We start from the raw sequence: 26,170 nt of genomic DNA on the forward strand, positions 1-26,170 counted from the left end.
GTTGCGTGTTCGATTTGTTGACGAGCTTTAGGCATCATAAAAACAGACTATCACACAATTATCTGCAATCATTCCACAATTGTTTATTGTTGCTCTCCACCCAAAATGATTTTGAATTGAGTATCAAAAATGCATTCCTAGTTAACGTGTCTGCAATAAAGAACACTGGATTACATTTTTGGAAGATAATGTATCATTGTTTTTTTTTATTGTAAATTATCTTTTCTTATTCTAATCAGAATTTAAATTAAATATATGCTATTCCATTAACCTTCAGTACATATTGCAATGTATAGTCGAGGTGGTGTAGTGGTGTGAAATACTGTAATATTACAAACCCTGTTGATTAAAAGTGAAATTGCGAAATGCCCCGTTATAAAAGTGTTTTACTGTAGTTGTACAAGTGCAAGCTGGTACACCCTAGAAATGACGGAGTTGTACAAGTGCAAGCTGGTACACCCTAGAAATAACGCCAGACTGCACAAAAGTCTGTGGTTACACAGAACGGAGGACGACTGCACACGACTGAATAGGTATTCCAATTACTGCCATTGGCTCTGCTTGTTCACATCTATGAAATTCAAAAACAAAGCGCATCCACAAGAAATCATAAAATACACCGGCTAATAAAACATTGCTACATTTCCGCCTGTTGTTGTTCTGCACTTCCCCCACCTTCGCCCAACCCAGAATGACCGGTGTGGCGAAGTAGGATCAAATATCTCTCACAACCCGCGGGGCATCGGGAGGCCATCGTCCAGCAATGGATTGACAAAACCGACCCGCGTACATGTACGTGGCTGTGGTGTATCAGACGGACGCTTTCGCGGACATACTGAAGCCCCCTCCTGTGAATCGGGGCATGTCAGTGCGCTGCGGCTGGATGAGAGACGCCCCGGACTCGGCCAGCGCAATTTCACGATCCCGCTGCCTGTTAAGAGAAGCAGCACAACACGCATAGTAAATTGTTGCCTTTGGTGGAATCACAAGGCACGCGCGCAGGTTAGCTGCAGAGCCACGTAAAGACGCATCAATAAATCACTGGATAAATCACCGTCAACAATGTAAGTCCTGTATTCAACATTGACGAATGCCAAAATAGAGATAATGTCCTCCTTCAGAATAAAAAAAATCTCAATGAGTAAATGCGAAAACCCCAAATATCAGCATTCCAAAAAAGGCTTGACAATCTGTAAGGTTTTGGTGCGTATATATGGTTTTAATTTATTTTAACACCAGTAACAGTACACACACGCATACACAATGCATACATTGGGAGAGGGAGGTGGGGAGGAAGAGGTTATATATTTTTTAATGTCAGGGTCTCCTTCATAAGCTGCCATCTGGATAATGCTATCTCATCTTTGTTGTCGGCCATGAGCCAGTGGTGGAAATTCCACATTCCCATCATGAGGTCAGAGTCTCCATATGATGACCACTGTTGACTTTCCACAAAGTGGTACTCAATAAAGTAGAATTATAACTTTTGAATATTATCCTAATTCTTACACCTATATGTATATATTTATGCAATAGTAAATTAAATATTACAAAATATTTCATTTACTATTACAGTGTACGGAATGATTGCATAATTTTTTGTGTACACACAGTCAAGTGATTCAGCATGCCAATCACACACTCAGACACTGTTAGTACGATTTTAAATTTCGATTTAAAGCTTTCGTGACTGCAATGATTCATCTTCTTTGGTTCTTTCGGTAAAGTCACGTAGAATGAGAATAAAATAATAAATTGATAAAATAAAATAACACAATAATATTCTCACGACGTTTCGGCCACAACACAAGCGGCCTTCATCAGGTGAAGGGAGCGAGACTGTCTGGTAGGACAGCGCTGGAGTGAGAGAGCCACGTTCAGATCACGGCTTTTAAGCTGTGTGAGAGGAACAAAGAGCCTTGACGAAGGAATTAGCATAAAATTTAGCATTGAAATGGCTGAATGATTAGCTTGTGACTGGTCACAGAAATAGCTATGTTAAAAGTTAAAGCATACACATCCGCAGAGGCACCCATTGTTAAAAGGAATTAGCATAGAATTTAGCATTGAAATAGCTAAATTAAGGCATACACATCCGCAGAGGCACCCCTTGATAATGGGATTAGCATAGAATTTAGCATTGAAATGGCTGAGTGATTCGCTTGTAACTGCTACAGAAATAGTTACGTTGAAGTCAGAGCATACACATTCACCGAGGCACTTAGTACAAATCAAACAGGAGAATTTAGCATTGAAATAACTAGGCGAATTTAGCATTGAAATAACTGGGTGATTTGCTAGTGACTGGTCACAGAAATGACTACACATCTGAGCTATTCACAGTACTATATAGTGAACCAATAAAAACTAAAATATAAATTACCTTCATGTTATCAATAAACTCTATATTCTCCAATCAGCTAAGCTACCAACCATAAGTCGTTATATATCACAATGCTATATGGCGAAAAAATGGGTGGATTCTTACCCTCAAATTTCCGTACCACGGATAGCTACGGGCCCCGTTCAGACGGACGAGTTCGTCCATGGTCGGAACAGAGGAGGGGGGGAGAGACAGCTGCGAAGCCCTAGTATACTCCATGTTGTAAACCATACCATTAACCGTGGTGTGAGAGGTATTAAGAGGCAATGCTGGCGAAAGAGCTGCGGTCTGAAGGTCATCGTAAAATTACAATTAATTAAGAACAGAAATGATTTAACACATCTTTCCAGTGGTTACTAAGCCTGAATCCATCTTCTCGGTTGAAATTGTCTCTGTGCTTGTATATGTGAATGGCCTCATGAACGAATCTCTCATGGTAGCCAGTTGGTTTGCAAAGAACCTCCGTCTTGGAGAAGTCAATGTCATGTGAGCCCACTGAATTGTAACAGTGATCTGCCACGGCAGAGGAGTTCGTCTTACCGTGTTTCAAGTCTGCTTTATGTTCGCGGATGCGGTCCGAGATATGTCTTTTGGTTTCTCCAATGTAGCTACTACCACAGAGGCACTTTAGTTTGTAAACGCCCGGGTACTGTATGTCTGGAAGAGCATCTTTTACAGATGGAACTAAATCACGGATTTTGTGTACTGTGTTGAATCGGACCTGGATCTTGTGTTTATTCAGGATTTTGGAGATCTTTTTAGTGACCCCTGCAATGTAGGGTAAGGTGATGGTTTTGAGTGGCTCCACAAGAGGATCCTTCTTCATGACTGGAGTGATGGCTTTGCGGATTGTGTAGTCGGAGTAGCCATTAGCCCTGAGAGCCTGGTGTACGTGCTTGAGTTCACTGGTAATGTGTTCCTGGTCGGAAATGCATTGGGCTCTATGGTATAGAGTCTTGATGAGGCAGTTCTTCTGGGATGGATGGTGGTGGGAATCCGGTTTCAAGTAAGCATCTGTATGGGTAGCTTTCCTGTAGACAGAGTGGCTCATTGAACCATCATGTCTCCTTTTAATTAAGACATCCAGAAAGGGTAGTTTGCCATCTTTTTCGACCTCCATGGTAAATCTGATGGCTGGGTGTATGGAATTGATGTGGTCGCGGAATTGGTCTAGAGCAGGCTGGCCATGTGGCCAGATGACAAAGGTGTCATCAACGTACCTCTTCCATAAGGTCGGGCGTAGAGTGGCAGTCTGGATGGCGTCAGTTTCAAATTTTTCCATGAATACGTTGGCTACAACCGGAGATAGGGGGGAGCCCATTGGGGTGCCCTCAGTTTGTTTGTAGAAAGTTCCATTCCAGGTGAAGTATGTGTTGGTTAAGCAATGTCTCACCAGGGGGGGTACATCAGTATGCAGTCCTTGATGAACCAGGTCTTCAATGATAGCGATGGTGTCAGGTACCGGGACTTTGGTGAACAAGGACACCACATCAAAACTGACAAGCAGGTCGTTTGGGGACAGGGAAATGTCTTTGATTGTCGATACCAGGTGAGTAGAATTTAGTACCGCAGAGGTGGTTTTTCCAGTGAAAGGTCGCAGTATATCAGCCAGAAAACGTGCCAGTTTGTAGGTGGGGGAGCTGATAGTAAAGACGATGGGACGAAGGGGTGTATCTTCTTTGTGTATCTTTGGAAGGCTATATAATCTTGGTGGTCTGGCAGCAGAGGGTTTCAACAAGAACTGTTTGTTCTCATCAATTAATGCTGTCTACATCGGATTGGGAACATGTAGACAATATGACTACCTCTTCGGCTGCCACTATGTCGAACAAATGTAGGGACAATTTGATTTCCAAATTCAATCACCTCTCCAGCAAAAAAAAAATCGGATCCACACACCGAAAAGATAGACGTCAACAAAGTCGTAATTAATCGCAGTAACAGTTCCATTTCTGATGGTCTGAAATCCGTTTTAGCTAAAGGTCTAAACTTTGCTGTCACACCGAGACACTTACCGGTTAATGATATCATTGCCCATGTCGACGTTGCACTCAAGGGCTTGAGTCACATCTCTGCAGACGTAGCAAGATCTGAAATCGCTGCAACCCTCAAAAACGCTAAGTTGCCACCTAGCAACATCAGCAAAGACGAACGTTTTGAATTATCTCAATTAAAAAAGAGGGATGATATTGTCGTTCTCTCAGCCGACAAAGGCAATGCCACTGTCATCATGGACAAAACAGAATATAACAACAAAATTCAAGAACTACTCAACGATGGCAGCTATACAAAAATAAAAAGAGATCCCACCAACAGCCTGGTCACCAAAACGAACAAAATTATCTCTGATTCAACAGCATTAATTGATGAGAACAAACAGTTCTTGTTGAAACCCTCTGCTGCCAGACCACCAAGATTATATGGCCTTCCAAAGATACACAAAGAAGATACACCCCTTCGTCCCATCGTCTCTACTATCAGCTCCCCCACCTACAAACTGGCACGTTTTCTGGCTGATATACTGCGACCTTTCACTGGAAAAACCACCTCTGCGGTACTAAATTCTACTCACCTGGTATCGACAATCAAAGACATTTCCCTGTCCCCAAACGACCTGCTTGTCAGTTTTGATGTGGTGTCCTTGTTCACCAAAGTCCCGGTACCTGACACCATCGCTATCATTGAAGACCTGGTTCATCAAGGACTGCATACTGATGTACCCCCCCTGGTGAGACATTGCTTAACCAACACATACTTCACCTGGAATGGAACTTTCTACAAACAAACTGAGGGCACCCCAATGGGCTCCCCCCTATCTCCGGTTGTAGCCAACGTATTCATGGAAAAATTTGAAACTGACGCCATCCAGACTGCCACTCTACGCCCGACCTTATGGAAGAGGTACGTTGATGACACCTTTGTCATCTGGCCACATGGCCAGCCTGCTCTAGACCAATTCCGCGACCACATCAATTCCATACACCCAGCCATCAGATTTACCATGGAGGTCGAAAAAGATGGCAAACTACCCTTTCTGGATGTCTTAATTAAAAGGAGACATGATGGTTCAATGAGCCACTCTGTCTACAGGAAAGCTACCCATACAGATGCTTACTTGAAACCGGATTCCCACCACCATCCATCCCAGAAGAACTGCCTCATCAAGACTCTATACCATAGAGCCCAATGCATTTCCGACCAGGAACACATTACCAGTGAACTCAAGCACGTACACCAGGCTCTCAGGACTAATGGCTACTCCGACTACACAATCCGCAAAGCCATCACTCCAGTCATGAAGAAGGATCCTCTTGTGGAGCCACTCAAAACCATCACCTTACCCTACATTGCAGGGGTCACTAAAAAGATCTCCAAAATCCTGAATAAACACAAGATCCAGGTCCGATTCAACACAGTACACAAAATCCGTGATTTAGTTCCATCTGTAAAAGATGCTCTTCCAGACATACAGTACCCGGGCGTTTACAAACTAAAGTGCCTCTGTGGTAGTAGCTACATTGGAGAAACCAAAAGACATATCTCGGACCGCATCCGCGAACATAAAGCAGACTTGAAACACGGTAAGACGAACTCCTCTGCCGTGGCAGATCACTGTTACAATTCAGTGGGCTCACATGACATTGACTTCTCCAAGACGGAGGTTCTTTGCAAACCAACTGGCTACCATGAGAGATTCGTTCATGAGGCCATTCACATATACAAGCACAGAGACAATTTCAACCGAGAAGATGGATTCAGGCTTAGTAACCACTGGAAAGATGTGTTAAATCATTTCTGTTCTTAATTAATTGTAATTTTACGATGACCTTCAGACCGCAGCTCTTTCGCCAGCATTGCCTCTTAATACCTCTCACACCACGGTTAATGGTATGGTTTACAACATGGAGTATACTAGGGCTTCGCAGCTGTCTCTCCCCCCCTCCTCTGTTCCGACCATGGACGAACTCGTCCGTCTGAACGGGGCCCGTAGCTATCCGTGGTACGGAAATTTGAGGGTAAGAATCCACCCATTTTTTCGCCATATAGCATTGTGATATATAACGACTTATGGTTGGTAGCTTAGCTGATTGGAGAATATAGAGTTTATTGATAACATGAAGGTAATTTATATTTTAGTTTTTATTGGTTCACTATATAGTACTGTGAATAGCTCAGATGTGTAGTCATTTCTGTGACCAGTCACTAGCAAATCACCCAGTTATTTCAATGCTAAATTCGCCTAGTTATTTCAATGCTAAATTCTCCTGTTTGATTTGTACTAAGTGCCTCGGTGAATGTGTATGCTCTGACTTCAACGTAACTATTTCTGTAGCAGTTACAAGCGAATCACTCAGCCATTTCAATGCTAAATTCTATGCTAATCCCATTATCAAGGGGTGCCTCTGCGGATGTGTATGCCTTAATTTAGCTATTTCAATGCTAAATTCTATGCTAATTCCTTTTAACAATGGGTGCCTCTGCGGATGTGTATGCTTTAACTTTTAACATAGCTATTTCTGTGACCAGTCACAAGCTAATCATTCAGCCATTTCAATGCTAAATTTTATGCTAATTCCTTCGTCAAGGCTCTTTGTTCCTCTCACACAGCTTAAAAGCCGTGATCTGAACGTGGCTCTCTCACTCCAGCGCTGTCCTACCAGACAGTCTCGCTCCCTTCACCTGATGAAGGCCGCTTGTGTTGTGGCCGAAACGTCGTGAGAATATTATTGTGTTATTTTATTTTATCAATTTATTATTTTATTCTCATTCTACGTGACTTTACCGAAAGAACCAAAGAAGACTGTTAGTACGAGTTTCACACATTGTGAACTATGAAGATCAATGATGAAAAAGGGATTTTTATGTTAAATTGAGAAGTCTGCCCGATATAAACTATGACCATGGTACAAACAACCCGTGCTGAGGAACACCTTTTAAAGACAATATGGACAATGAAGCAAATGTGATAATAATTTACATTTATTTGTAAGGCGCCTTCCGCTAATGTCTCAAGGCGTGATGAGGCAACTGAGAAACTTTCCAGCTGAAAACTTCAAGAATGGCTTTCCGAAGATAAGCAATCGCTGGCAGCGATGTAACAGCGCCAAAGGAGACTATTTCGAAGGAGACCATCAAATACTACTAATTTCATTATAATCCTGCAATTTCACATGACGCCAAATATACAGAGTATATATAGAGTATATATATATGAACATCAACAGCTTCTTACTTCGTCTGCTGCTCCTTGCGTTTCTGTATAAGGTATTTTTTCTTGACGTTCTGCAGCTCACGGGACAGCCTCTCCATCTCATATTTGTTCTCCTGGCATTGTGACTCGTACATGTTGAGCTCCGAGGCCAGGCTCTGGTGGATTTGCATACACAAACACACAAATCGGATACTGGAATAAACACTAAGTTATAAAAAGTAGCCCACTTCTAAGTATTGTAGAATGTTAGCCAGGTTTTAACTACATAAACCACACTCATCATTCCGCTCGATATTGCTGGGCACATTACATATTACAAGCATATCACTTTAGCAACTAGGTATGCAACTGCATAGCCTCGATGCATCACAGCCACCGCTGCACACCATTCAGGAAATGCATGGAAAATTAATTTGAGCCGAGATTCCTACTTTCATCTGCTTGGTTTTCTCACGAAGTGTCTGTTGGTAAATCTGGAGCTGTTCGGCAACCTCCGGGCCGGGTTGGCGAGCCAGGATGTGTTTGAGCTCCACGTACAGCTTCTCTTTTTCCTAGACACACACAAGCACAGGCAGTAACACACTCCATTGAATTGTACATGCACAGCCCATTTATCAGTGCACTGCTGGATGAGTGCCTCTCCGTGCCATGTGGATCGTGGGGGGGGTTATTCAGTGTGGGTTGGTGAAGTTGGGGAGCACAGATGCAGGAGCATAGAAGTATAGTACAATGGATGTTGCCGCACTTCGCTCTGCAGACCGCAACATAGCCCCAGAGCCCCATGACAGCCTGGTGTGCATGTCAAGTCACCCATCCAAGCATCATCTATGCTCAACCCTACATAGAGTCTGAGATCTGATGACACATTCTGGGTAATTTGGTTGAAGGCTTTGATAAATTAGGCACGATTGAAGGTCAGTGCATAAAATATACTGACAATGTTTTGAGTTGTGACCCCATCATAATTTATCCCACCATTAAAAACAATATTACTTCAAGAAAACACAATACACTGTTTCTAATTTAAAACATTTAATTGTTTATGTTCAAGTGTGCATCTGAACAGTCAAGATTAAGTATGCTAGATGATTTCAAACATGACTAATGCTCCATATGAACGTCAGTAACCAAGCAAAATGTGAATATTCTAAAGGATTAGCTATTATCACTGAAAATATGTTGTTTGAAAAACACGTAAATATGGTCATAGCTGTATAACATTCGTTGGGTTTATTTAATGGCTAAAATGTTCTCTCTGGCTTAGGTATTAACTTACTACAGTCAATAAAATCTTACTTCAATTACAACCTGAGACAATATGGAAAATATATTTTTTGTTCTGCACCATCATCTGGAGAGAGCTGCTAAATTAGCCAAGTGTGAAATGAGAAACTTACACTGCATTTATCAGCTTAGAGACTGCTTAAGCAAGCAAATAAGTACACCGGCTCCGCATGGGCATGAAATGAGAATCCACGAAAGAACTCGCTACGAGAATTTGCATCTGCAGTCCAATGTCCTACGACAGCCCACATGTTAGCAATTCAAGCACCTAGTGGCATCCACCGTCCAGCACCAACCCTTAGCGTTCCCTCCTGGCAAAGTCCCCAAGCAAACTCCTTTCCTTTCTCCGAGTCTCGACAGTAACCATCCATCTAACGCAGCCCCGAAGAGCAGGCCTTTTGTCGATCACACGGCCTCCTCTCCTAGCCATCAGGTTCTCTAGCACAGAGGGCCCGGTACAGGTAGCGAGCCTCACCTTAAGTTTCCTGCAGCAGCATATGATTAGACACGAAGTCATCCTATCAGTACCCCAAGATTCTTGGAAGAAACCTGGTAACCATTGTTATCATGCCTTTATCTAATTGATAACTCATAAGTCAGAAGCCAAGGAGGTGTCAAGGGTGTAGGGAAGACCTGAATGAGCAGCTCCCTCTCGACCACCTCCTCTGTCTTTGTGATGAGTCTCTTTTGCAGCATGTGGATCTTCTGGATCAGCTCGTATGTGCTGGGATCACTTCCCTGTTGGTAGTGGAATACAGTGTTAGACTCTTGATGCTTTAACTATGACGCTCAAGTTCTATATTAAATGTCTGCATTAGTGTAATTGATAAATACAAACTAGGAATGTTATGCATTCATTAACATACATTCTTAAGCTTAGAAAACTTGAAATCGTATTGGCAAGATTACATAATTTACAGTTTATACAATTTTGTGTTTTCATATCAAAAGCAAGAAATGTAAAAAAAGCAAGACCATTAAAATATATAATTTTGTAATTTACATATGAATGTAAAAATAATAAAGCAAAGTCTCAAAATAAATCATGAAGTCTTTAGTGCCCAATAATGGTCTCATGTTCATTGACAAAACACACATTAATACATTTTTTAAATAAAACTGGAATTGTGGCTACATCTTATGTTTAGAAAATATTACCACACAGTACCGAAGTGGCAATGAATCCGGTGTGTAAACCGAACTCTCCGTCAGTGACAAAATGTTTGTTAAATGTAGCCCAAAATAGATTAAAGCAATGGTAATGAAATGTCGCCTTATCCACTATGGTTAAGACGAATGCTGTCGCATATGTAGAGGTGCTAACTACTCACTACTACACATAGGTCAAACTACAATTATTTTTCAATTATAAACAGGCATTTCTTGACAGCGACGTTGACCGACTGCGAGCAGTGCTCATGCAAGTAGGGCCCCACCTCCAACTTCCTCCACCGATGGATGTTCATGGGGTTCTCTAGCTCCTCCTCCAGAGCCTTGCAGCGCGTCCTCTCCCTCAAAAGATCACGCTGCATGTGGTACACCTCTCGCCTGCCACACCGCATTGCCGTTGATAGAATACGATACAGTCGGGATTTAGATGGCGGCCAAATGTCACTGCATCCCAAGACGCTGAATAAAAAGAGTTGACATTTATTTTTTAAAGGGAGGGTAATTCAATCAAAGGCAGTGGGAAAGAAGGGAAGTCTTGAGATTGGACTTGAACAGAGTCGACAACACAGATGGATAGGAATAGGAAGTTCCAGACAATGAGGTAGCAGGGGAGAATTAGAGACCTCGGGAGAGGTAGGCTGGGACATTTATTGAAATTTCTTTGAGATTGGATTGTGAGCCGTTGGAGGGACTGGAATATTCGGGTGATGTGGTCTCATCTCTAGGACATATTAAAAAAAGAGCAAATCAGAGAGATGGGTGGGTAACTCAAGGGTAAGAGGATTGACCTAGCACCACTGAGATGGTTGATTCAAATCTGAGCAGTCACTTGTGATTAAACTAGGTTCTCAAGTATAGAACGTGTATGGACTCTGCCCAGTCACCAATAAATGTACTCAAAACACATGACTATAAAATATAGTTTTTAACTTAAATTTCCAACATTTAAGCACTAATAATGAACAAAAAAGATTGAATTCATTGTCATGTGTTTAACTTCTCTATAACAGGGCATGTGAGAACATGTGCTACTTCTAATGTGGATGTTGAGTATCACCTTCTGCTGCCGTTCTCTGACACAGGATAATGCACTGGTCAATGGAAGAGTCACTGAATGTAATGTTCTACTTCTCATAGCACAATTGGAATATATTGCAAAAATAAATATAAAACAATTCAGTCAGGCATAATAACAAAGTATTAATATAATAACCATTGTTATTATATTAATACTTATTTGGAAGTCACGAGTGCTGCAGTCAAGGGCATAAAAGGGCATGCAGATTGTGACAGGACCTTTAATTACTTAGTGTGTGCCCATTAACATTGAGTTACAAATGCAGCCATGTACTTAGAGGACTGTAGCATATGACCACTTTCTAAAATTGGTCAAGCACTACTGTTATTGTGTCGTCCTTAAAGGAAAACAAGATGAAGAGCCCCCGTATAGCCTTAACTGACTTTTGAGGCAAGTGCTGTTAGCGAACACCTATGAAGGCTGGCACGGCACACGAGGGGGTGAGTGGCCAGCATCACGCCCAGCTGCCTTTGTCTGCCGAGTGTCAATTTGAGGCTGAGTCTACGTAGGAGAGGCCCAAGACCAGTTCTCGCCAGGTTCGTAGCTGTATGAACGCTCCTCCTTAAAGGAAAACAAATACCATAAAACAGATAGCTCTATTGTTGTGTATTCCACACTGTTTGAAATGAGTGTTAAGCTTTAATAATAGACAGGCACACAGATATTGACAGGCACACCAACATAAGACTCTTGTAATGTCAATATGACATCACTCCCTTACATTTTTAATATGTCCAAGTAGTGTTGCCACTATAGTGCTGATGTGGCAAGATAAGACCTCTTTGTTTTTCGGGTTGCATCTCCTTTATGGATGCTTTTACGATGCTACCTGTCAACACTCGTAACATGAATTCATTATGTGTTTATAATTATAGCACTGCGAGACTCATTTTATTGTCTAAGATGATATAAAAGTAGACCACTGTTTTGTGTCTCTACATGTAGATAACAACATTTTATCCAGATACCGATATTGGCCAGCAGCATTTGTTTAAGGAACCAAACTCTGTACCAGTTTCAACCTTCAGGGTCTCAATAACAGAGTCAGGCTTGATAAACAACAAAGCTCAGGTCTCTTGTGTGGCCGTGTGTGACGTAAGGTCCGGTTACTCCACTCAGCACAGGGTATGGCAACGGGGCATGGCAGCATTACCGGAGGTCCTCGACGTTGGCCGTGCTGCGGGTGAGGATGTTCTTCTCGCGACGCAGCTTGCGGATCTCCAGCTTGAGCAGGCGGATGTCCTCTAGGCGCTGGCGGTACTGCACCTCGCCCTTGTTGAGCGTCGACTGCTGGATCTTGATCTTCTCATACAGCAGAGCCAGCTCATCGTTGCGCCGCACCAGCTGCGTGCCCAGCACGTCGCGCTCCGTCAGGACCTGCGGGGGAAGCAGACAGAGATCGCGTGGCAAGAGGAAACCCGTGAGATAGGACGGTGTGCACATTTTCAATTCTATTTGCGTTGAGGTAGCTCAGAGATCAGAGCGCTGCACTGGAACTGCTGAAATGGTGGGTTCAAACCCTGGCAGCCGTCTGTGATTAAACCTGGTACTCAAGTGTAGTGAGTTTATGGTCTCACCACATTAGTTATTAGATATATAATTACTGTATGACGTGTTTATGCTTCCACGACCAACATCCATAATAGAGGTACAATTCGAGTACAACTTTTCGCCAGTAATTAGAACTAGCATCATCAGGCAACAGCCATATCTGGCTGTCACAAAACGTCGTACTCGAATTGTAAATATTCTTAGCTCTTTCGGTAAATGTGGGTTTACTTTCCAACACACCGGTGTGCTGTACTAGTAACGAATAGCCATGTTTTGTTTACATGACAAACCTTACTAATTGGTTGTGTCGGGTGGTGGCGGGTTCAACGCAACATTTCTATTTACGCGATCTAACTAAAAAAACCTCTATGATGGATGTTGATGCTGTTATTACATTTATAGTGCCTTTCTGTCTTGTATATGCACGCTGTCTTTTATAAGGCAAATTAGGTATTAAATGCTAATTAAGAACTTTCATCAACTGTCATTATCAACCAATGCTGACATCTACCAGGGTTGTAGAATTACCTCAAGTTTTTCTGGAGCTACAAGCCACCTCATGTCTGCACGGGCCTTTCGTTAATCACCACTGTACACACCTAACGCAATGAAATTCAGTTATTTGTTGCAGCGGTTCCAACCTGATCGAGCTCCTTCTTCTGCCGGAGACGGTCCTGGTCCGCCTCAGATATGATTCGCAGCAGCTTCCGCTCTTCCACCTCCTGCGAGTCGATGAAGGCCTTTGTTTCCGCTGCTTGCTGTTTCATCCGCTGCAGTTCCACCTGAAAGCAACGGCCATGCACTTTTAAATCTAGGTTGAAAACTAATTTCCTGAGAACTGCTTTTTGTGTTTAGTTTGGTGTCCTTCCCCCGCACCTCCGATTAGCACGGTTGGCTACGTACGGTACGAAAGAAGTTCAACATACATAAGCACGTTCCACTGGAAACCAATGTGTACATATACAGCCTTTTTGTAAAGCCACTGCTGGATGAGGCCACTCCCCACGTCTGTGCGGGTCGTGAGGGTAATTCTACCATATTTCACCATTATGGTTAGTGCTGGTGGTGAAGGTGGGAAACAAAGCAATAAATTTACTGCACCGCCCTCTACTGCGCACCACGTGGTACCTGAGGCCCTAAACCAATATATTTGTGCATGGTGGTCACTCATCTAAGCGCTACCCAAGCTCAATCCCACTTAGCGTCCCGAAATTTGAGATTGGCGAGTGATTTGGTCATAAGCATAAACCAATCATCATGGTAAAAAACAATGCTGCCTAAGAAAATGCTTCTGAATAGTTTCTTACTCACTTGGGAAAACTTAAACATGTAAACATCCATTCCATTATTACCAATCATTCTGTATTTGAAAATAGTTTTCTATATATTGTGCTACATTTGTGTAGTGTAATAACGCGGGCTGCTGACAGAAAGGGGTACTGACAGCAGGGGACAGTACACACGTCAGCAGGAGGAGATAAAAAGGGAAGCCTAGGACAGGGGTCCATCTGGAACCCGAGAACACGCTAATAGGTTCTAGAAGGAGGGCGTGGCTAGGGTGGGGCAAGGCCACGCCAGGAGGATAATAGGGGGCCCGGGACGGGGGCTCAGGGCTGTTGCTGGGAGTGGACCCCCCTCGCCGTGTCGCTGTTCGTCACCTTCATCGCCGCCGTCTCGACCACCTGAAGACGCCGCTAGCTAGCCTCCCTGTCAACCGTACTAGCTAGGCAGTGCCATCAAGAGACGAATGTGTGACTAGCGTGTAAGCACGTTGGGCGTCTGTAGTTCCCTGACGTGTAGAAATAAAGAAGGTGTCTTAAGAACCTCGTCTCGGAGTGCGTCACTACACTTGTGTTGCATAAGTATGCAACACATATACTTGGAATTGCTTTTAGAAATAGATGTAGGTATGTATCATATGAAATATTGAGACTGCAAAGGCAGTGGTGCACAAGCATATGAATAATTCATGATTTAGGTATCAGTTGAATATTGTTCATATCAACAGTCTTCATGTAAAGTGTGATAACCAAATATAATTCATTCCAATTTTTCTGCTCGATTTCTCTTCTCAACATAGGCCTTTGCTTGAAATATTAGCCTATTCTAATATATTTGTGTTTTAATTTAGTGTTAATGAGACGTGGTCTTTTTGTTTGCAAATGTAGAATTGCAAAATGTCGATGCGAGTAGTTTGTTAGGGGTAATTAATCAAGCAACATTCGGCCGGTACATACGAGTACGTCTCACGATGACTGAACAAATCATACCTTGAGGGCTTCTCGCTCCTTCTCCACTCGCTGGTTCTCCATGTGCTCTTTGACCAGCGTCGCCTCTTTGGCCGTGATCTCTTCCTTGAGTTGGTCAATCTGGTGGTTCATTATCTTCAGTTTCCGTTTTGTCTCCGTTATTTCATCCTTCAAAAATGAGATAACATTTTAAGAAATGCTATTGTCATACACACATCCATTAGCATTTCATTACGTACCATAAACACACATCATAATGCTACGTATTATACGGTTGAAGTAAAATATGTATTTTTTTTAGTAGATATACCGATAAAAACAAGCACTATGCCAAGATACAGCTGGCGTGACACAAGGCTGTGCTGCCACAGCTGTTGATAGAAGTCACAAGACCATCATGCACCCGATTGTGTCTTTATAATACATTAATAACATCATGAATGCAACCCTGAGTCACGAGCATTAATGCTCTCGCAGTCACACAAATACCTTTAGAAAATAATTTGGATTATAGGCTGCCTAAAAATATATATACACACCCCCACATATTAGTACATACTTGACCTGCTGTAGAACTGGGTTTACCCACTTCAGACTGAATTTCTCCAACTGCTTCAAAGCTATTAGCTTTGGTTAATGATTTAGAATGCATGACAAACAACCCTGACTAACATGAACTGTTTCTCTCATCTTATCATCAGTCATTGTTTTGCCACTACTGTATCAAGGTCTCTACACACCGTCACAATTACAATTAATAAAAGTGAAATATGGGAAAGGATTGTAGAACTACACAAAGTAAATCACAAAGATAAACACGAGAAAAAAATAAAAGCAATGTTTGCAAAGTTTGAGAAACTCATTGCTTACAACTTAAAATGTAACCTATCTAAATTAATCAGCTTTTGGGGATGGTGGTGGTATGGGGAGGTCTTAATCCAGCAGTGGATTTATCATGGCTGCTGATGATAAAATAAATCAGCATAACATGACAGTTTTCAAATATAGAGTTAGAATGGAACACAACGGGAAGGGCAAAATATTTCAATATAGGGTGCTCTGAAGGCACTCATGGACAGCAGTGAAACAAAAAGGCTCTCTCGGTTAATGACTATCATGACACGAGTACTCTGCCAGGCAGTGACAGCACCTGTGCCTCGATGAGGTTCTTGCTGTAGAGGTTGCGGTCAGAGCGCACGGCCTCATACAGGTTTTGCTGCTGCTTGAGTTTCGTCTCGGCTTCTGCTATCTTCTTCTTGTAGTCAAAGATCTGCATCTCGCGCACCTTCACATCCTCCATGTGCAGTAGAACCTGAAAGGTTTACACAGGCAACCGCAGACTTCGAGTGAAGCCATCAGCAATCAACTCGGCATCAAGCTTGCTCATTTAGCCACGAGTGGTTCCTAATCCTGGTTTAAGAACGATGGCCAGTCATATTTACTCATTGTAAGTGGTTTGGCAAGGCATTTCCATTCGTAAAGAAACATGAGCCTTTCAAGTTGGGTAAAATCCAATAATACAAAGCATGATTAACATGTACATGAACAAATTCTGCATCATTCTAAACTGTGCCTGATGTTATACAATTACTTTATATACAATTTAATGACAGTATTTGTGTACAATTAAAATTACTATGCCAAACATTTACTTGCAGTGGTTTACTTCAGTGGAATTCCAGTTCAGCATAGGGGGATATCAAAGTACAAAGCTGTATTATTATTTATTCCATGCATAAATATTACGCATGTAATAATTATCCTATTAATACAAATGTATTATGCTCACGATTCTAGCATCAACATGTGTATTTAAGAATAATGCAATTCATTTTATACTACAGTAGATTCTATACGCACCCCCAGGGTAAAACAGCAAACATTACAAACAAGAAAAACATATTCTAGAATCGAATTGTGCAATCTATACACCGGCATGTGAATTGCCACATGCATAATATTTATAATGCAATTACTGTGAAACTCAAAGAAGTGTGGACTATTCTAGGGTTTGCTTCACTTAAATAAACAGCCGCTACAAATATTAATCCAGCGTGCCCAACGCTTGACGGACTAAGGGTTATTTTATTTTGGCAATAAGACAAAAGACAGTTAGTTGCACGTTCATGTATTAGTCGAAAATTATTTCACGAGCCCGCCACGGTAGTGAGGGTCCCGTGCAGCATCCACAGCCGTGCCTTTTGCGTGAGGTCGCTGGCCTCGTTGATGTAGCGGTCGCGCTCTTTCTCCAGCTGGAAGATGATCTTGCGCTGCTTCTGGGCCTCGTCCTTGTAATTATGGATCTCTTGCTCCAGGTTGCGCTTGGACTGCTCGTGCAGGCGCACCATGTGCACCTGCTTTTGCGTCTCGCCTGCCGCTTTGCCGATGTTCTGCAATCCACGCAACGGAGCAGTTAAGCAGCTGGCACACACTTAAGCAGTGGCTCTGTGGAATGTAGCATGTCTACTATTGTGCTCGACTAATATGCAGTGTTTTTGGCAGTGTTTTATATTTAATAGCGTACAATATTTAATCACGTACAATGCCAAGTTCAGTTTAGTTTGTCGTCCTTCCCCCCGCACCTCCGATTAGCACTGATGGCTATATACGGTGCGAAAGAAGTTCAACATACATACAAATCGCTTGAATAACTAAATATCTCTTAATGTGCATAACCCAAGGACACGTCTGTTATATCACGCAAAATCAGTTGGGCACATGTTAATCAGAATGCATTGTTGTTGTGTAAAAGAAACACGAAGGTATACACTTATACAAACATTATGTACATATTAAGAGTAATTGGTAGTCTGGTGTTCTGACCTTATTCAATAACTCTTTTTCTCGCTGTAGTTCATCAATAACCTTCTTGTCAGCTTCGATCTGTTTTTTTGAAGCCTCGGCCTCTGCACAATAAATGTCAATATTCATAAATATGTTATCATCACTATTGTGAGCCATTACGATTCACTGCTGCATTAAGAATTTTCCATACCATCTCTCATGGTCTTATGATGCCACAATCCATCTCACTCCTGCACATAAAAATTTACTCATTGGTGCATAACTGCAGTGTGTTTGTCCTCTCAAAAATATTTGTTCAAACTAACTTACACTTACAAACATCAACAAATTATAAGTTATACAGAAATTATGAATAAAAATACATTAAGTCACACAAACATTGTGATACATTTACATTTGAACTTGTATTTTCAGCACACTAACTGTTGAGTAATTTCCAATTCACACGACAACTTGCGTAGTTTATGACTGAAGCCTAAACAATAATTATAATTTTCTTTTCATCAAAAGAACAGATGAAAATACCAATTGAAACTGATTGGCTGACGACCAATAGGACAGACTGTCAAACTCTACATATTCCTACAAGCTCAAATTAGCTCAGCTAAAAGAGATCCTGGTGAAGCAATTTAGATTTAGAGAGGAAACAGGATACAAACCTTTCTCCATTCTAGAAATCTGGTTTTTCAAAATCTCTCTCTGTTGCTCCACCTCCGTCTTTTGGTCCTCAACCTGACGCAGCTTCTTTTGTGTCATCTCTCGCATCTTGGTGAGCCGAGTGATCTCATGCTTCATCTGGAACACTTCATCCTCCCGAGCCTGTCCATTAAGAGTAGACAGATTGAGAATCATCGTCTGTATGTCTTGAAACTTAACATTGGGGTATCCTCATTTACGTACGGTGCGAAAGAAATGCAACGTACATACATACGTTATGATTTATTGTATGTTTAAATATAAATATTTTGCTTAAAATGTAAATAAACAAACATGGCAGTGACAATGGATTGCATCAATTATAATGTAAAAAGTGATGTGGCTATAATCCACAATATAATTATGATAAAATATTCAGGGAACAAAGATTTGGTCCAATGTTGTGTTATGGGGCCCTCTGCTGGAGAGTACGATGACACAAATAAGTGCAATCCACTGAACGTTTCTAATAAAAGGAGAAGCGTCTTCCGGCTTATATACATTTTAAATGTGTCAATACCTTTCTTCGTACACTTCTTTACAAACAATTAAAAAAATAGTGTGACAGCTCTCCAGTTTTAGATAATTCCCGTGGGATAAACTTATCACATCTTCAGATTACAATGTGGCGAGCAAGCAGCACGTACTTTTAGTTCAGCAGAACTCTGCTGGTTCTCTTGTGCCAGCTGATCTACCAACATGACCTTCTGGTCGTACTCTTGCTGCAGCTTCATGGATCTGGCCTTCAGGCTTTCACTTTCCTTGATTGTTCGCTCATTTTGTATCTACGGCACACAGAGAGACAACACGCACGCGATAAATTACACTAAATAAAAAATGATGGACATGAATGAAATGTGTCCGATACAAAATGCAACAATCTCTCTGGCATAGTTAAAAAGTAACAACAAAGTGGACCAGCAAAGGGTCATTAAACAGTCAACCGGGGATGAAAGCATCATTTAAGTATAGTTGCTGTGCTCATTATGAGGTATTTATAGTGTTGGCATGAGTGCTTTTCTCTCAATAATTTTTGAAGTAAAACAATCATTTCCTTCCCATCTTTGAAAAGTTGTTTTCCTTTGACCAAATTTGAATTCCCATTGCGTTATATTTGCAATGTCATGGGGCAAAGTGTCCATTTGAATATTTCGCAGAGAAGTGCAATCCTTCGTGTTTGAGAACGGCCCATGGATTTTAGGCAAATTAAATGTGGAACCGACATTTATTTCGATGGACTAAGACCAACTCACTACGCAGGTCTGGATTTGAACCCAGGATCTAATAGGTTCCAGCTCAGCGCTCTGGCCTGTGAACCACACAACCAAAGCCTTACGTTCTGGTCTTTAAGCTGCTGCTCCTGCCTCTGTAGCTCATCCTTGCTGCGCTGCAGATGGCCCTGCAGATTCTTGTTCTCAGCATGCTTGTTGTCTATATCCATCTGCATCTGCTTAACCTCCCGCTCCAGCTTCTCCTTGCGACGAGTCTCCCGCATTATATCATTCTGTCGCATCTGGATGTCTTGCTGAAGCTGTGATGGGAGATACGACAAAATATTTAAACCAGGTTTCCTTTGCAAGAGACCATGAAGTTAATGAACTCCTGAAACCCCACAAATCGTTAAGCGTCATGCACACTTCTATTGCCACACATTACAATTATTTAATACACGATATTAAAAACTCATAAACATGTCAAGGTTAAAAGAGTCTAACTCAAAATGTGTATAAAAAAATATTTACTTTCATTAATTTAACATCTCAATGTGTTTAAAATTATAACCCTCTTTTTCGACCTTTTCTGTCCAACATTTTGAGTTGCTCCAATATTTAAAAATAACTTTACAGCTCTTATGCAATCTGCAGCTGGATGAAAGCTTCCTCATGCCATATTGGTCATGGAGGTTATTTGACCATACTTCACCATGCTGCTCAGTATAGGTTTGTTAAGGTGGTTGGGGCGTTGAGTGCTAACCACTGCACCACTACTTCTCCTTTGGCAAAAACCGAAAATGAAAACATTACTTGGAAGATTGTTTTTAAACGAGCAGGTGAATTGCATCCCATGAACGTAGTTGCGTGTTTTTGAGCAATCTGTCTCAGAACGATGTGATAGTTGCCTTACCTCGGAAATGGTTTGTTCAACCTCAGTCATATCCTGCTCCATCTTCTGCTGCTGGGTGGTTGCCTGTGCAAGATCCTCACGGAGCCTCACCACATCAGACAGCAGCCCATCCCTCTCCTTCGTCAAATCCTCTTTGGCTTTTAGCAGATCGTTTAAGCTGAGGACACACGGGGCACACAAGAAACGTATGTCAAACATTTACATAATTTCAGAAACGTTATGTGTTATGCCTCCATTAACATTTGAAATGTTAGGCATATAAAATACTGCATTGCTTGCGCTTTGATGAATTGACACAATATGAGTCGTGCTTTCATTCCACAAACAATACTTTTTTGCCATTTTGGTAAATTTAGCGCCTCTAGTGGCTGCAGGGTTTACAGAAACCAATTGCAACAAGAGTGATAACTAAACTATTTATACATACACAATCTAGTACACATTTATACATACACAATTTAGTACACATGAGTGTAAGAATACACTTTAATACCTAAATCCAGAAGTAAATGCATGACTATCACAGTACATCTATATGCAGCATTCAAAATAAACAATTGAACAGTGCATTCAATTGTTTGTCATCTTTACAACTTACCACTGTACGGTCAAATGTTGTCATTTGTTTCATGCTTTACACAAATGCGAGCTTAAATTACAGTATTAAATTTCAACGTGATAAACAGGACAAGCACTGAGTACCAGTGGTCGGGGACGGTCAAGAGTGGTTGTCCGACAAAGCGAGTGATCCACGCCATCAGACATTGTGGAGATTCCACAACTTAGTCAATGCCAATGAGCACTGCTCAATCCTTTGTTTCAATATAGGGATACACTGTGAACACGTTCCGAGCATAGGTGGACTCGTCCGTCTGAACAACCGCCAGGTGCTGTCCGTGGTGCTAACGTTAAGAAAAAAACGCCACTTTTTTCAAATTTTCTTGCCGTAGTTTTCACACCTGGTGATGATTGCTTGTGTTGCAATCGAAACGTCGTGAGAATTTTATTGTTTGATCTTTTATTATTTTATTATTCCCCTTTCTACGTGACTTTACCGAAAGAAACAAGAATATGAATCCCTGCAGTCACGAAAGCTTTAAAACGACTAACAATGTTAACCACGAGTCACAGTCATCAATATTCCCTATGAATGCCTGACTGTTGCCTTATCTACTTGTATTCCTGTCCTTGAGAAATGCCGGCTCCTTGCTCGACCATCTTGGCCAGGTTTGTGATCTCTTGCTTGAGGGTCTGGATGGTCTCTTTGGCCCTCTGCTCCTTCTCATGGGCTGCGTCCACCATCTTCCAAGCTTTCTCAATTTCCTTCAAGCAAACACAGACAATGAAATATAAAAGTTGGTCACTGGGTCTTTATAATTCAATTCAAAGCAGGCAGAAAGCTATATAAATCCCCCAAAGCATAATCGTGCAATCCACCACGAGACTATGCATTAATATGACTTTTCTCAAAACTTGAATGAGGCAACAAATATCAATAGTTGATTCCAGGGAAATATCTTCCTTTTCCAAAACATACTGATTTAATTGAAGGGGAGATGATAAATGGATAAAACACAATCAGCATATGTTCACTTGAGCCCTGCAATACAAATTGCCGTGTATCAGTTTAGTAGAACTTAAAAGGCAGCACCAAACCTTTCTCACTCCAATCATAACATATAATTTGACATCAGTTTAGCTCTTGCACAATGTATTACCAGTGAGGCAGCAAAGAACCAGTAGGAGGCAGTACATCAAGTAGCTTGCTTAATATTTCTGCAGTCCTAGTGTTATCCCCTCATATGGGTGGGTTTTCTTTTGTCACTCCAGTTTCCTCCCACATAAAATACACACCTTACAAAAGCACTTACAGTGAGGGAAAAAAGTATTTGATCCCCCGCTCATTTTGTACGTTTGCCCACTGACAAAGAAATGATCAGTCTATAATTTTAATGGTAGGTTTATTTGAACAGTGAGAGACAGAATAACAACAACAAAATCCAGAATAACGCATGTCAAAAATGTTATAAATTGATTGGCATTTTAATGAGGGAAATAAGTATTTGACCCCTCTGCAAAACATGACTTAGTACTTGGTGGCAAAACCCTTGTTGGCAATCACAGAGGTCAGACGTTTCTTGTAGTTGGCCACCAGGTTTGCACACATCTCAGGAGGGATTTTGTCCCACTCCTCTTTGCAGATCTTCTCCAAGTCATTAAGGTTTCGAGGCTGACGTTTGGCAACTCGAACCTTCAGCTCCCTCCACAGATTTTCTATGGAATTAAGGGCTGGAGACTGGCTAGGCCACTCCAGGACCTTAATGTGCTTCTTCTTGAGCCACTCCTTTGTGGGTGTTCTCCCAATACTCTAGTTTCCTACCACAAGCAAACCGCTACAAATAAATTAGCCAAACTATCTAAAGCAGGAACTTAGTAAAAGTGTCCTTGAAAATCACACGAACATCCTTGGCTTAACAAATGATTATTATTCATGACGCACCATTCCACAACAACAAAAATAGGATACAATTTCAGTAATTTCTAAAGCAGGGATTTTAGCTGTCAGTGATGGAAGTGCATTCCACATTTGATTAATTTATCGGCATCGGAAAGCTATGAGCACATTCCTGACCAAGGTCGCTCAGTGGCTCAGAGGTCAGAGTGCTGAGCTGGCATCCCTGAGATCCTGGGCTCGAATCCAGGCAGCTACTTGTGATTAAATGGGCTCTCAAAGTGTAATAAGTTGATTTTCTCAGCCTCATCACCAATGAATGTACTTAATTTGGCATTTTGGCTGTCATGCGCTCTCATGTGGGAAAATCCTGCCCTCTACAATATGAATCAAGCCACTTGAAGGTATCCCAGAAGGAGCTCTATGGTATCCAATTCAGTGGCCCATTTTATCCCATTAAAGCATTGCTCTGTGAGAGATCTGAACAGTTCCTTCGGCTCACGACATGATGCCGATAACACAATCGGATTACATTTTGGGGGATTTTTTTTATTTTTAAGATGTTGCTGACCTTCTTGAGGGAAGCGATGCTGGCCTGATCCTCCTGCGAAAGCTTGAGGGCGGTGGACACCTTGGCAGAGTTGGCGACAATCTCGGCGTTCAGCTCACGGCACTTGGTCATTAGGCGCTTCTCGTTGTCGTGGGACTTCTTTAGGGCGCGGTGCAGCTTCTCGTACTCATCGCGGAACTTTTCCAGGCTCTTGTCGCCTGTCAGCTCGCTCAGCACCTCCTGGAAGTCCCTCTCCAGCGACTCGAACGTGCCCTCGTCGCCAACAACAGGGGGAGCCTTCTCTTTCTCCATCTCTATTTCCTGCGTGCACACATGGTCACTCGGTTTCAAAAATGGGCTTTGGTTTTGTTCGATTACAGGCTGTTTATTTTTTTACGAGTATAAAGTTGGTGTAGTTTATAGGACCAGGGTTAACTTACTCACTGAATATTGGTTGCATCACTAGGAGACTGGAGTACACACGTGACTAGTAATAACAGCACTTTAATATTGAGACGTAGACTGGATACGGTGTGCCAGGAACTATTATCTGGGTTGCTAACCAGGACAGACTCAAATTAAAATAAGCCCTGACAGTTAAAACCTGTGTGCACCATTTACTTATGTGATCTATTGCGACGTGATGCTCGCGCGGGCTTGCTTAGCTGTCTTGTTTCCTGTTCTTGACACAGTGTAAATGTAACTTATTATTATAAAAATATATCCTGTATAAGATGTAGATTTAAAAATGTATGGATATGCGTCATTGCTATATATGTATCACTTGATACCCTGGACACCCTTGGAAATGAGATATTCCATCTCAAGAGATCATCCAGGTCAAATATTCCGATACATTTTTTAATTTATAATTTTCAGCCCTGTGACAATCCCCATGCTGTATGAAGGCCTCCTGATGCCGGTTCGGTTAATGGGGTTGTGTAACCCTACTTCATTGGGTTCATAAAAGAGTGCCCGGACCCGGTGCGCCACTCTTTAATACACTGTCCAGGATGATTGATACCCGACTGATTTCTAATGACACTCTTATTTTCTTCTCAACAGGCGGCTGAATACCGTTACATTGATGGCTCCATATCTTCCAATGGAGTGAATTCAACTATTTCATATGTGAATTGAGATTGGTGGGAGACATGTAGAGGCATTGCAATATAATTTCTCCCTATTGTTTTCGCGGGGATTTATATGAATAGATAATCCCGAATATCCCACTTAACACCCAGACTAATATCTGCATTTCCCTATCACAAATAATGCATTTAGTTTCGGGTGAACTGCATTTGTGGATGGAGTCATTTCTACTCTTCGTTTGGAAACGAAATTTTCTGTATTGTATTTGCATAAGCGGATTCCATACATTCTCCTAATTCTAAAGGGTAAAGTAAGTGGGTGAGAATGAGAATAGTTGCATTTGTTGCACTTATGCTACGTTTAGAGTATTTATTACGTGGTGATGCTGCTGCTCCAGCGTTGGGAGTGGTGTACAAGCAGAGTTCACAACAAACTACTCGACACATCCGTCAACAACAACAACAGTGTGTGTGTGTGCCCTTAGCGACGTTTCGGGCAATGGCTCTTCATAGAACAATGAATAATAATAGTGTAAGCACAGTGAGTTGTAAAATGGTTCACGTGTGAAGCTGAAGCAGGAAATACACATTTCACATAGCAGCAGCAGCAGCAGAAGAAGAAGAAGAGCTGATGCAGGCACTATTTGGACACACACACACATGTGTGGAATGGACAAGAACAGGACAATTGAAAGTGCGTCGTCATTCGGTCGAAATGGAAGGAAGGGGAAAGAGAGGAAGACCTAACAGAGAATGTCTTCACGACATCACAGCAGATCTGTGCCAGAATGATGTGGAAACATGACGAAATGTGCAGGTGGACGGACACCTTACGGGCTTATCTGCCCTATGGATCGTAATGATGATGGTGGTGGTGGTAGTTTAGACAGATGATTGGAGTACCGGTGAAATTTGTATGAAGTGTGCTAAATAGTTAAATATTCCAGAACACAAGTCAATAAATATAAATCAATACAACGTGTATCGTACATTTATCGATGTTGTGACGATTTGACTTATAGGACTGGTGAAAATGCGCAAGTATTGAATTATGTTTGAAAGATGACTGATGGATTTGGTAAAAACAAATCTTAAAACTGTGTTTTTTTCTAAATTGGTCGAAACACATTGAATACATTCACTATATTAACCTACATTGAGGTTAACCTTCCACAGCTGAAATATTCGCAATGTTACAGTATTATATGCACAAAAAATATTTTAAAAACTAACAGTACAACGTGTATTGGCATTACTGAACCGCAATATTAAATTAATGTGATCCTTGATATATAAAAAACGAGTACGTACCTCTTCCATAGCTGACCCCGTATACACAACACTGTACTTATACAAATAATATTAATCTTGTTGGTAAAAAAAAAGAAATTACTTGACACAATGAAAACCATGGAAATGTTAAGTGGCTGAACGAAGGCTTCGGTTTGCACCGGGGCCTGTTGGGGGCGTTGCCATGGAGACATAAACAACGCGGTTATCTCGCGAGACTAGCCCCCGCCTCTCG

The 26,170-nt window shown here is 41.7% G+C and overlaps 1 protein-coding gene across 1 annotated transcript; it reads right to left on the bottom strand.

Annotated features, from left to right (window-relative positions):
- Nucleotides 1-58: 58 nt before the first annotated feature.
- Nucleotides 59-26,170, bottom strand: CFAP58 (cilia and flagella associated protein 58). Its single transcript, XM_076066357.1, has 19 exons — nucleotides 26,073-26,170; nucleotides 25,957-25,987; nucleotides 23,576-23,875; nucleotides 21,727-21,875; nucleotides 20,553-20,709; nucleotides 19,765-19,959; nucleotides 19,076-19,213; nucleotides 18,392-18,551; nucleotides 17,751-17,833; nucleotides 17,126-17,317; nucleotides 16,078-16,239; nucleotides 14,949-15,095; nucleotides 13,320-13,460; nucleotides 12,281-12,504; nucleotides 10,316-10,427; nucleotides 9,513-9,617; nucleotides 8,027-8,146; nucleotides 7,617-7,750; nucleotides 59-931 (listed from the first exon to the last, which is right to left on the bottom strand). The coding sequence occupies exons 2-19, from the start codon at nucleotides 25,963-25,965 to the stop codon at nucleotides 811-813; spliced, it is 2,649 nt and encodes an 882-aa protein (XP_075922472.1). The 5' UTR covers nucleotides 25,966-25,987; nucleotides 26,073-26,170; the 3' UTR covers nucleotides 59-810.

The sequence above is a fragment of the Petromyzon marinus genome, chromosome 11 (genome assembly GCF_048934315.1).
Source record: "Petromyzon marinus isolate PM22_M1 ecotype Great Lakes invasive population chromosome 11, UKy_Petmar_22M1.pri1.0, whole genome shotgun sequence".
In the NCBI taxonomy this organism is placed as follows: domain Eukaryota; kingdom Metazoa; phylum Chordata; class Hyperoartia; order Petromyzontiformes; family Petromyzontidae; genus Petromyzon; species Petromyzon marinus.

Excerpts from the sequence above, each read along its gene's own strand:
- CFAP58 (XM_076066357.1), bottom strand. Across the intron at positions 12,505-13,319 it reads AGAAGAAGGAGCTCGATCAG|GTCCTGACGGAGCGCGACGT; the intron begins GTTGGAACCGCT and ends CTTCCCCCGCAG. Across the intron at positions 8,147-9,512 it reads AGAGGGAGCTGCTCATTCAG|GAAAAAGAGAAGCTGTACGT; the intron begins GTCTTCCCTACA and ends GTGTGTGTCTAG.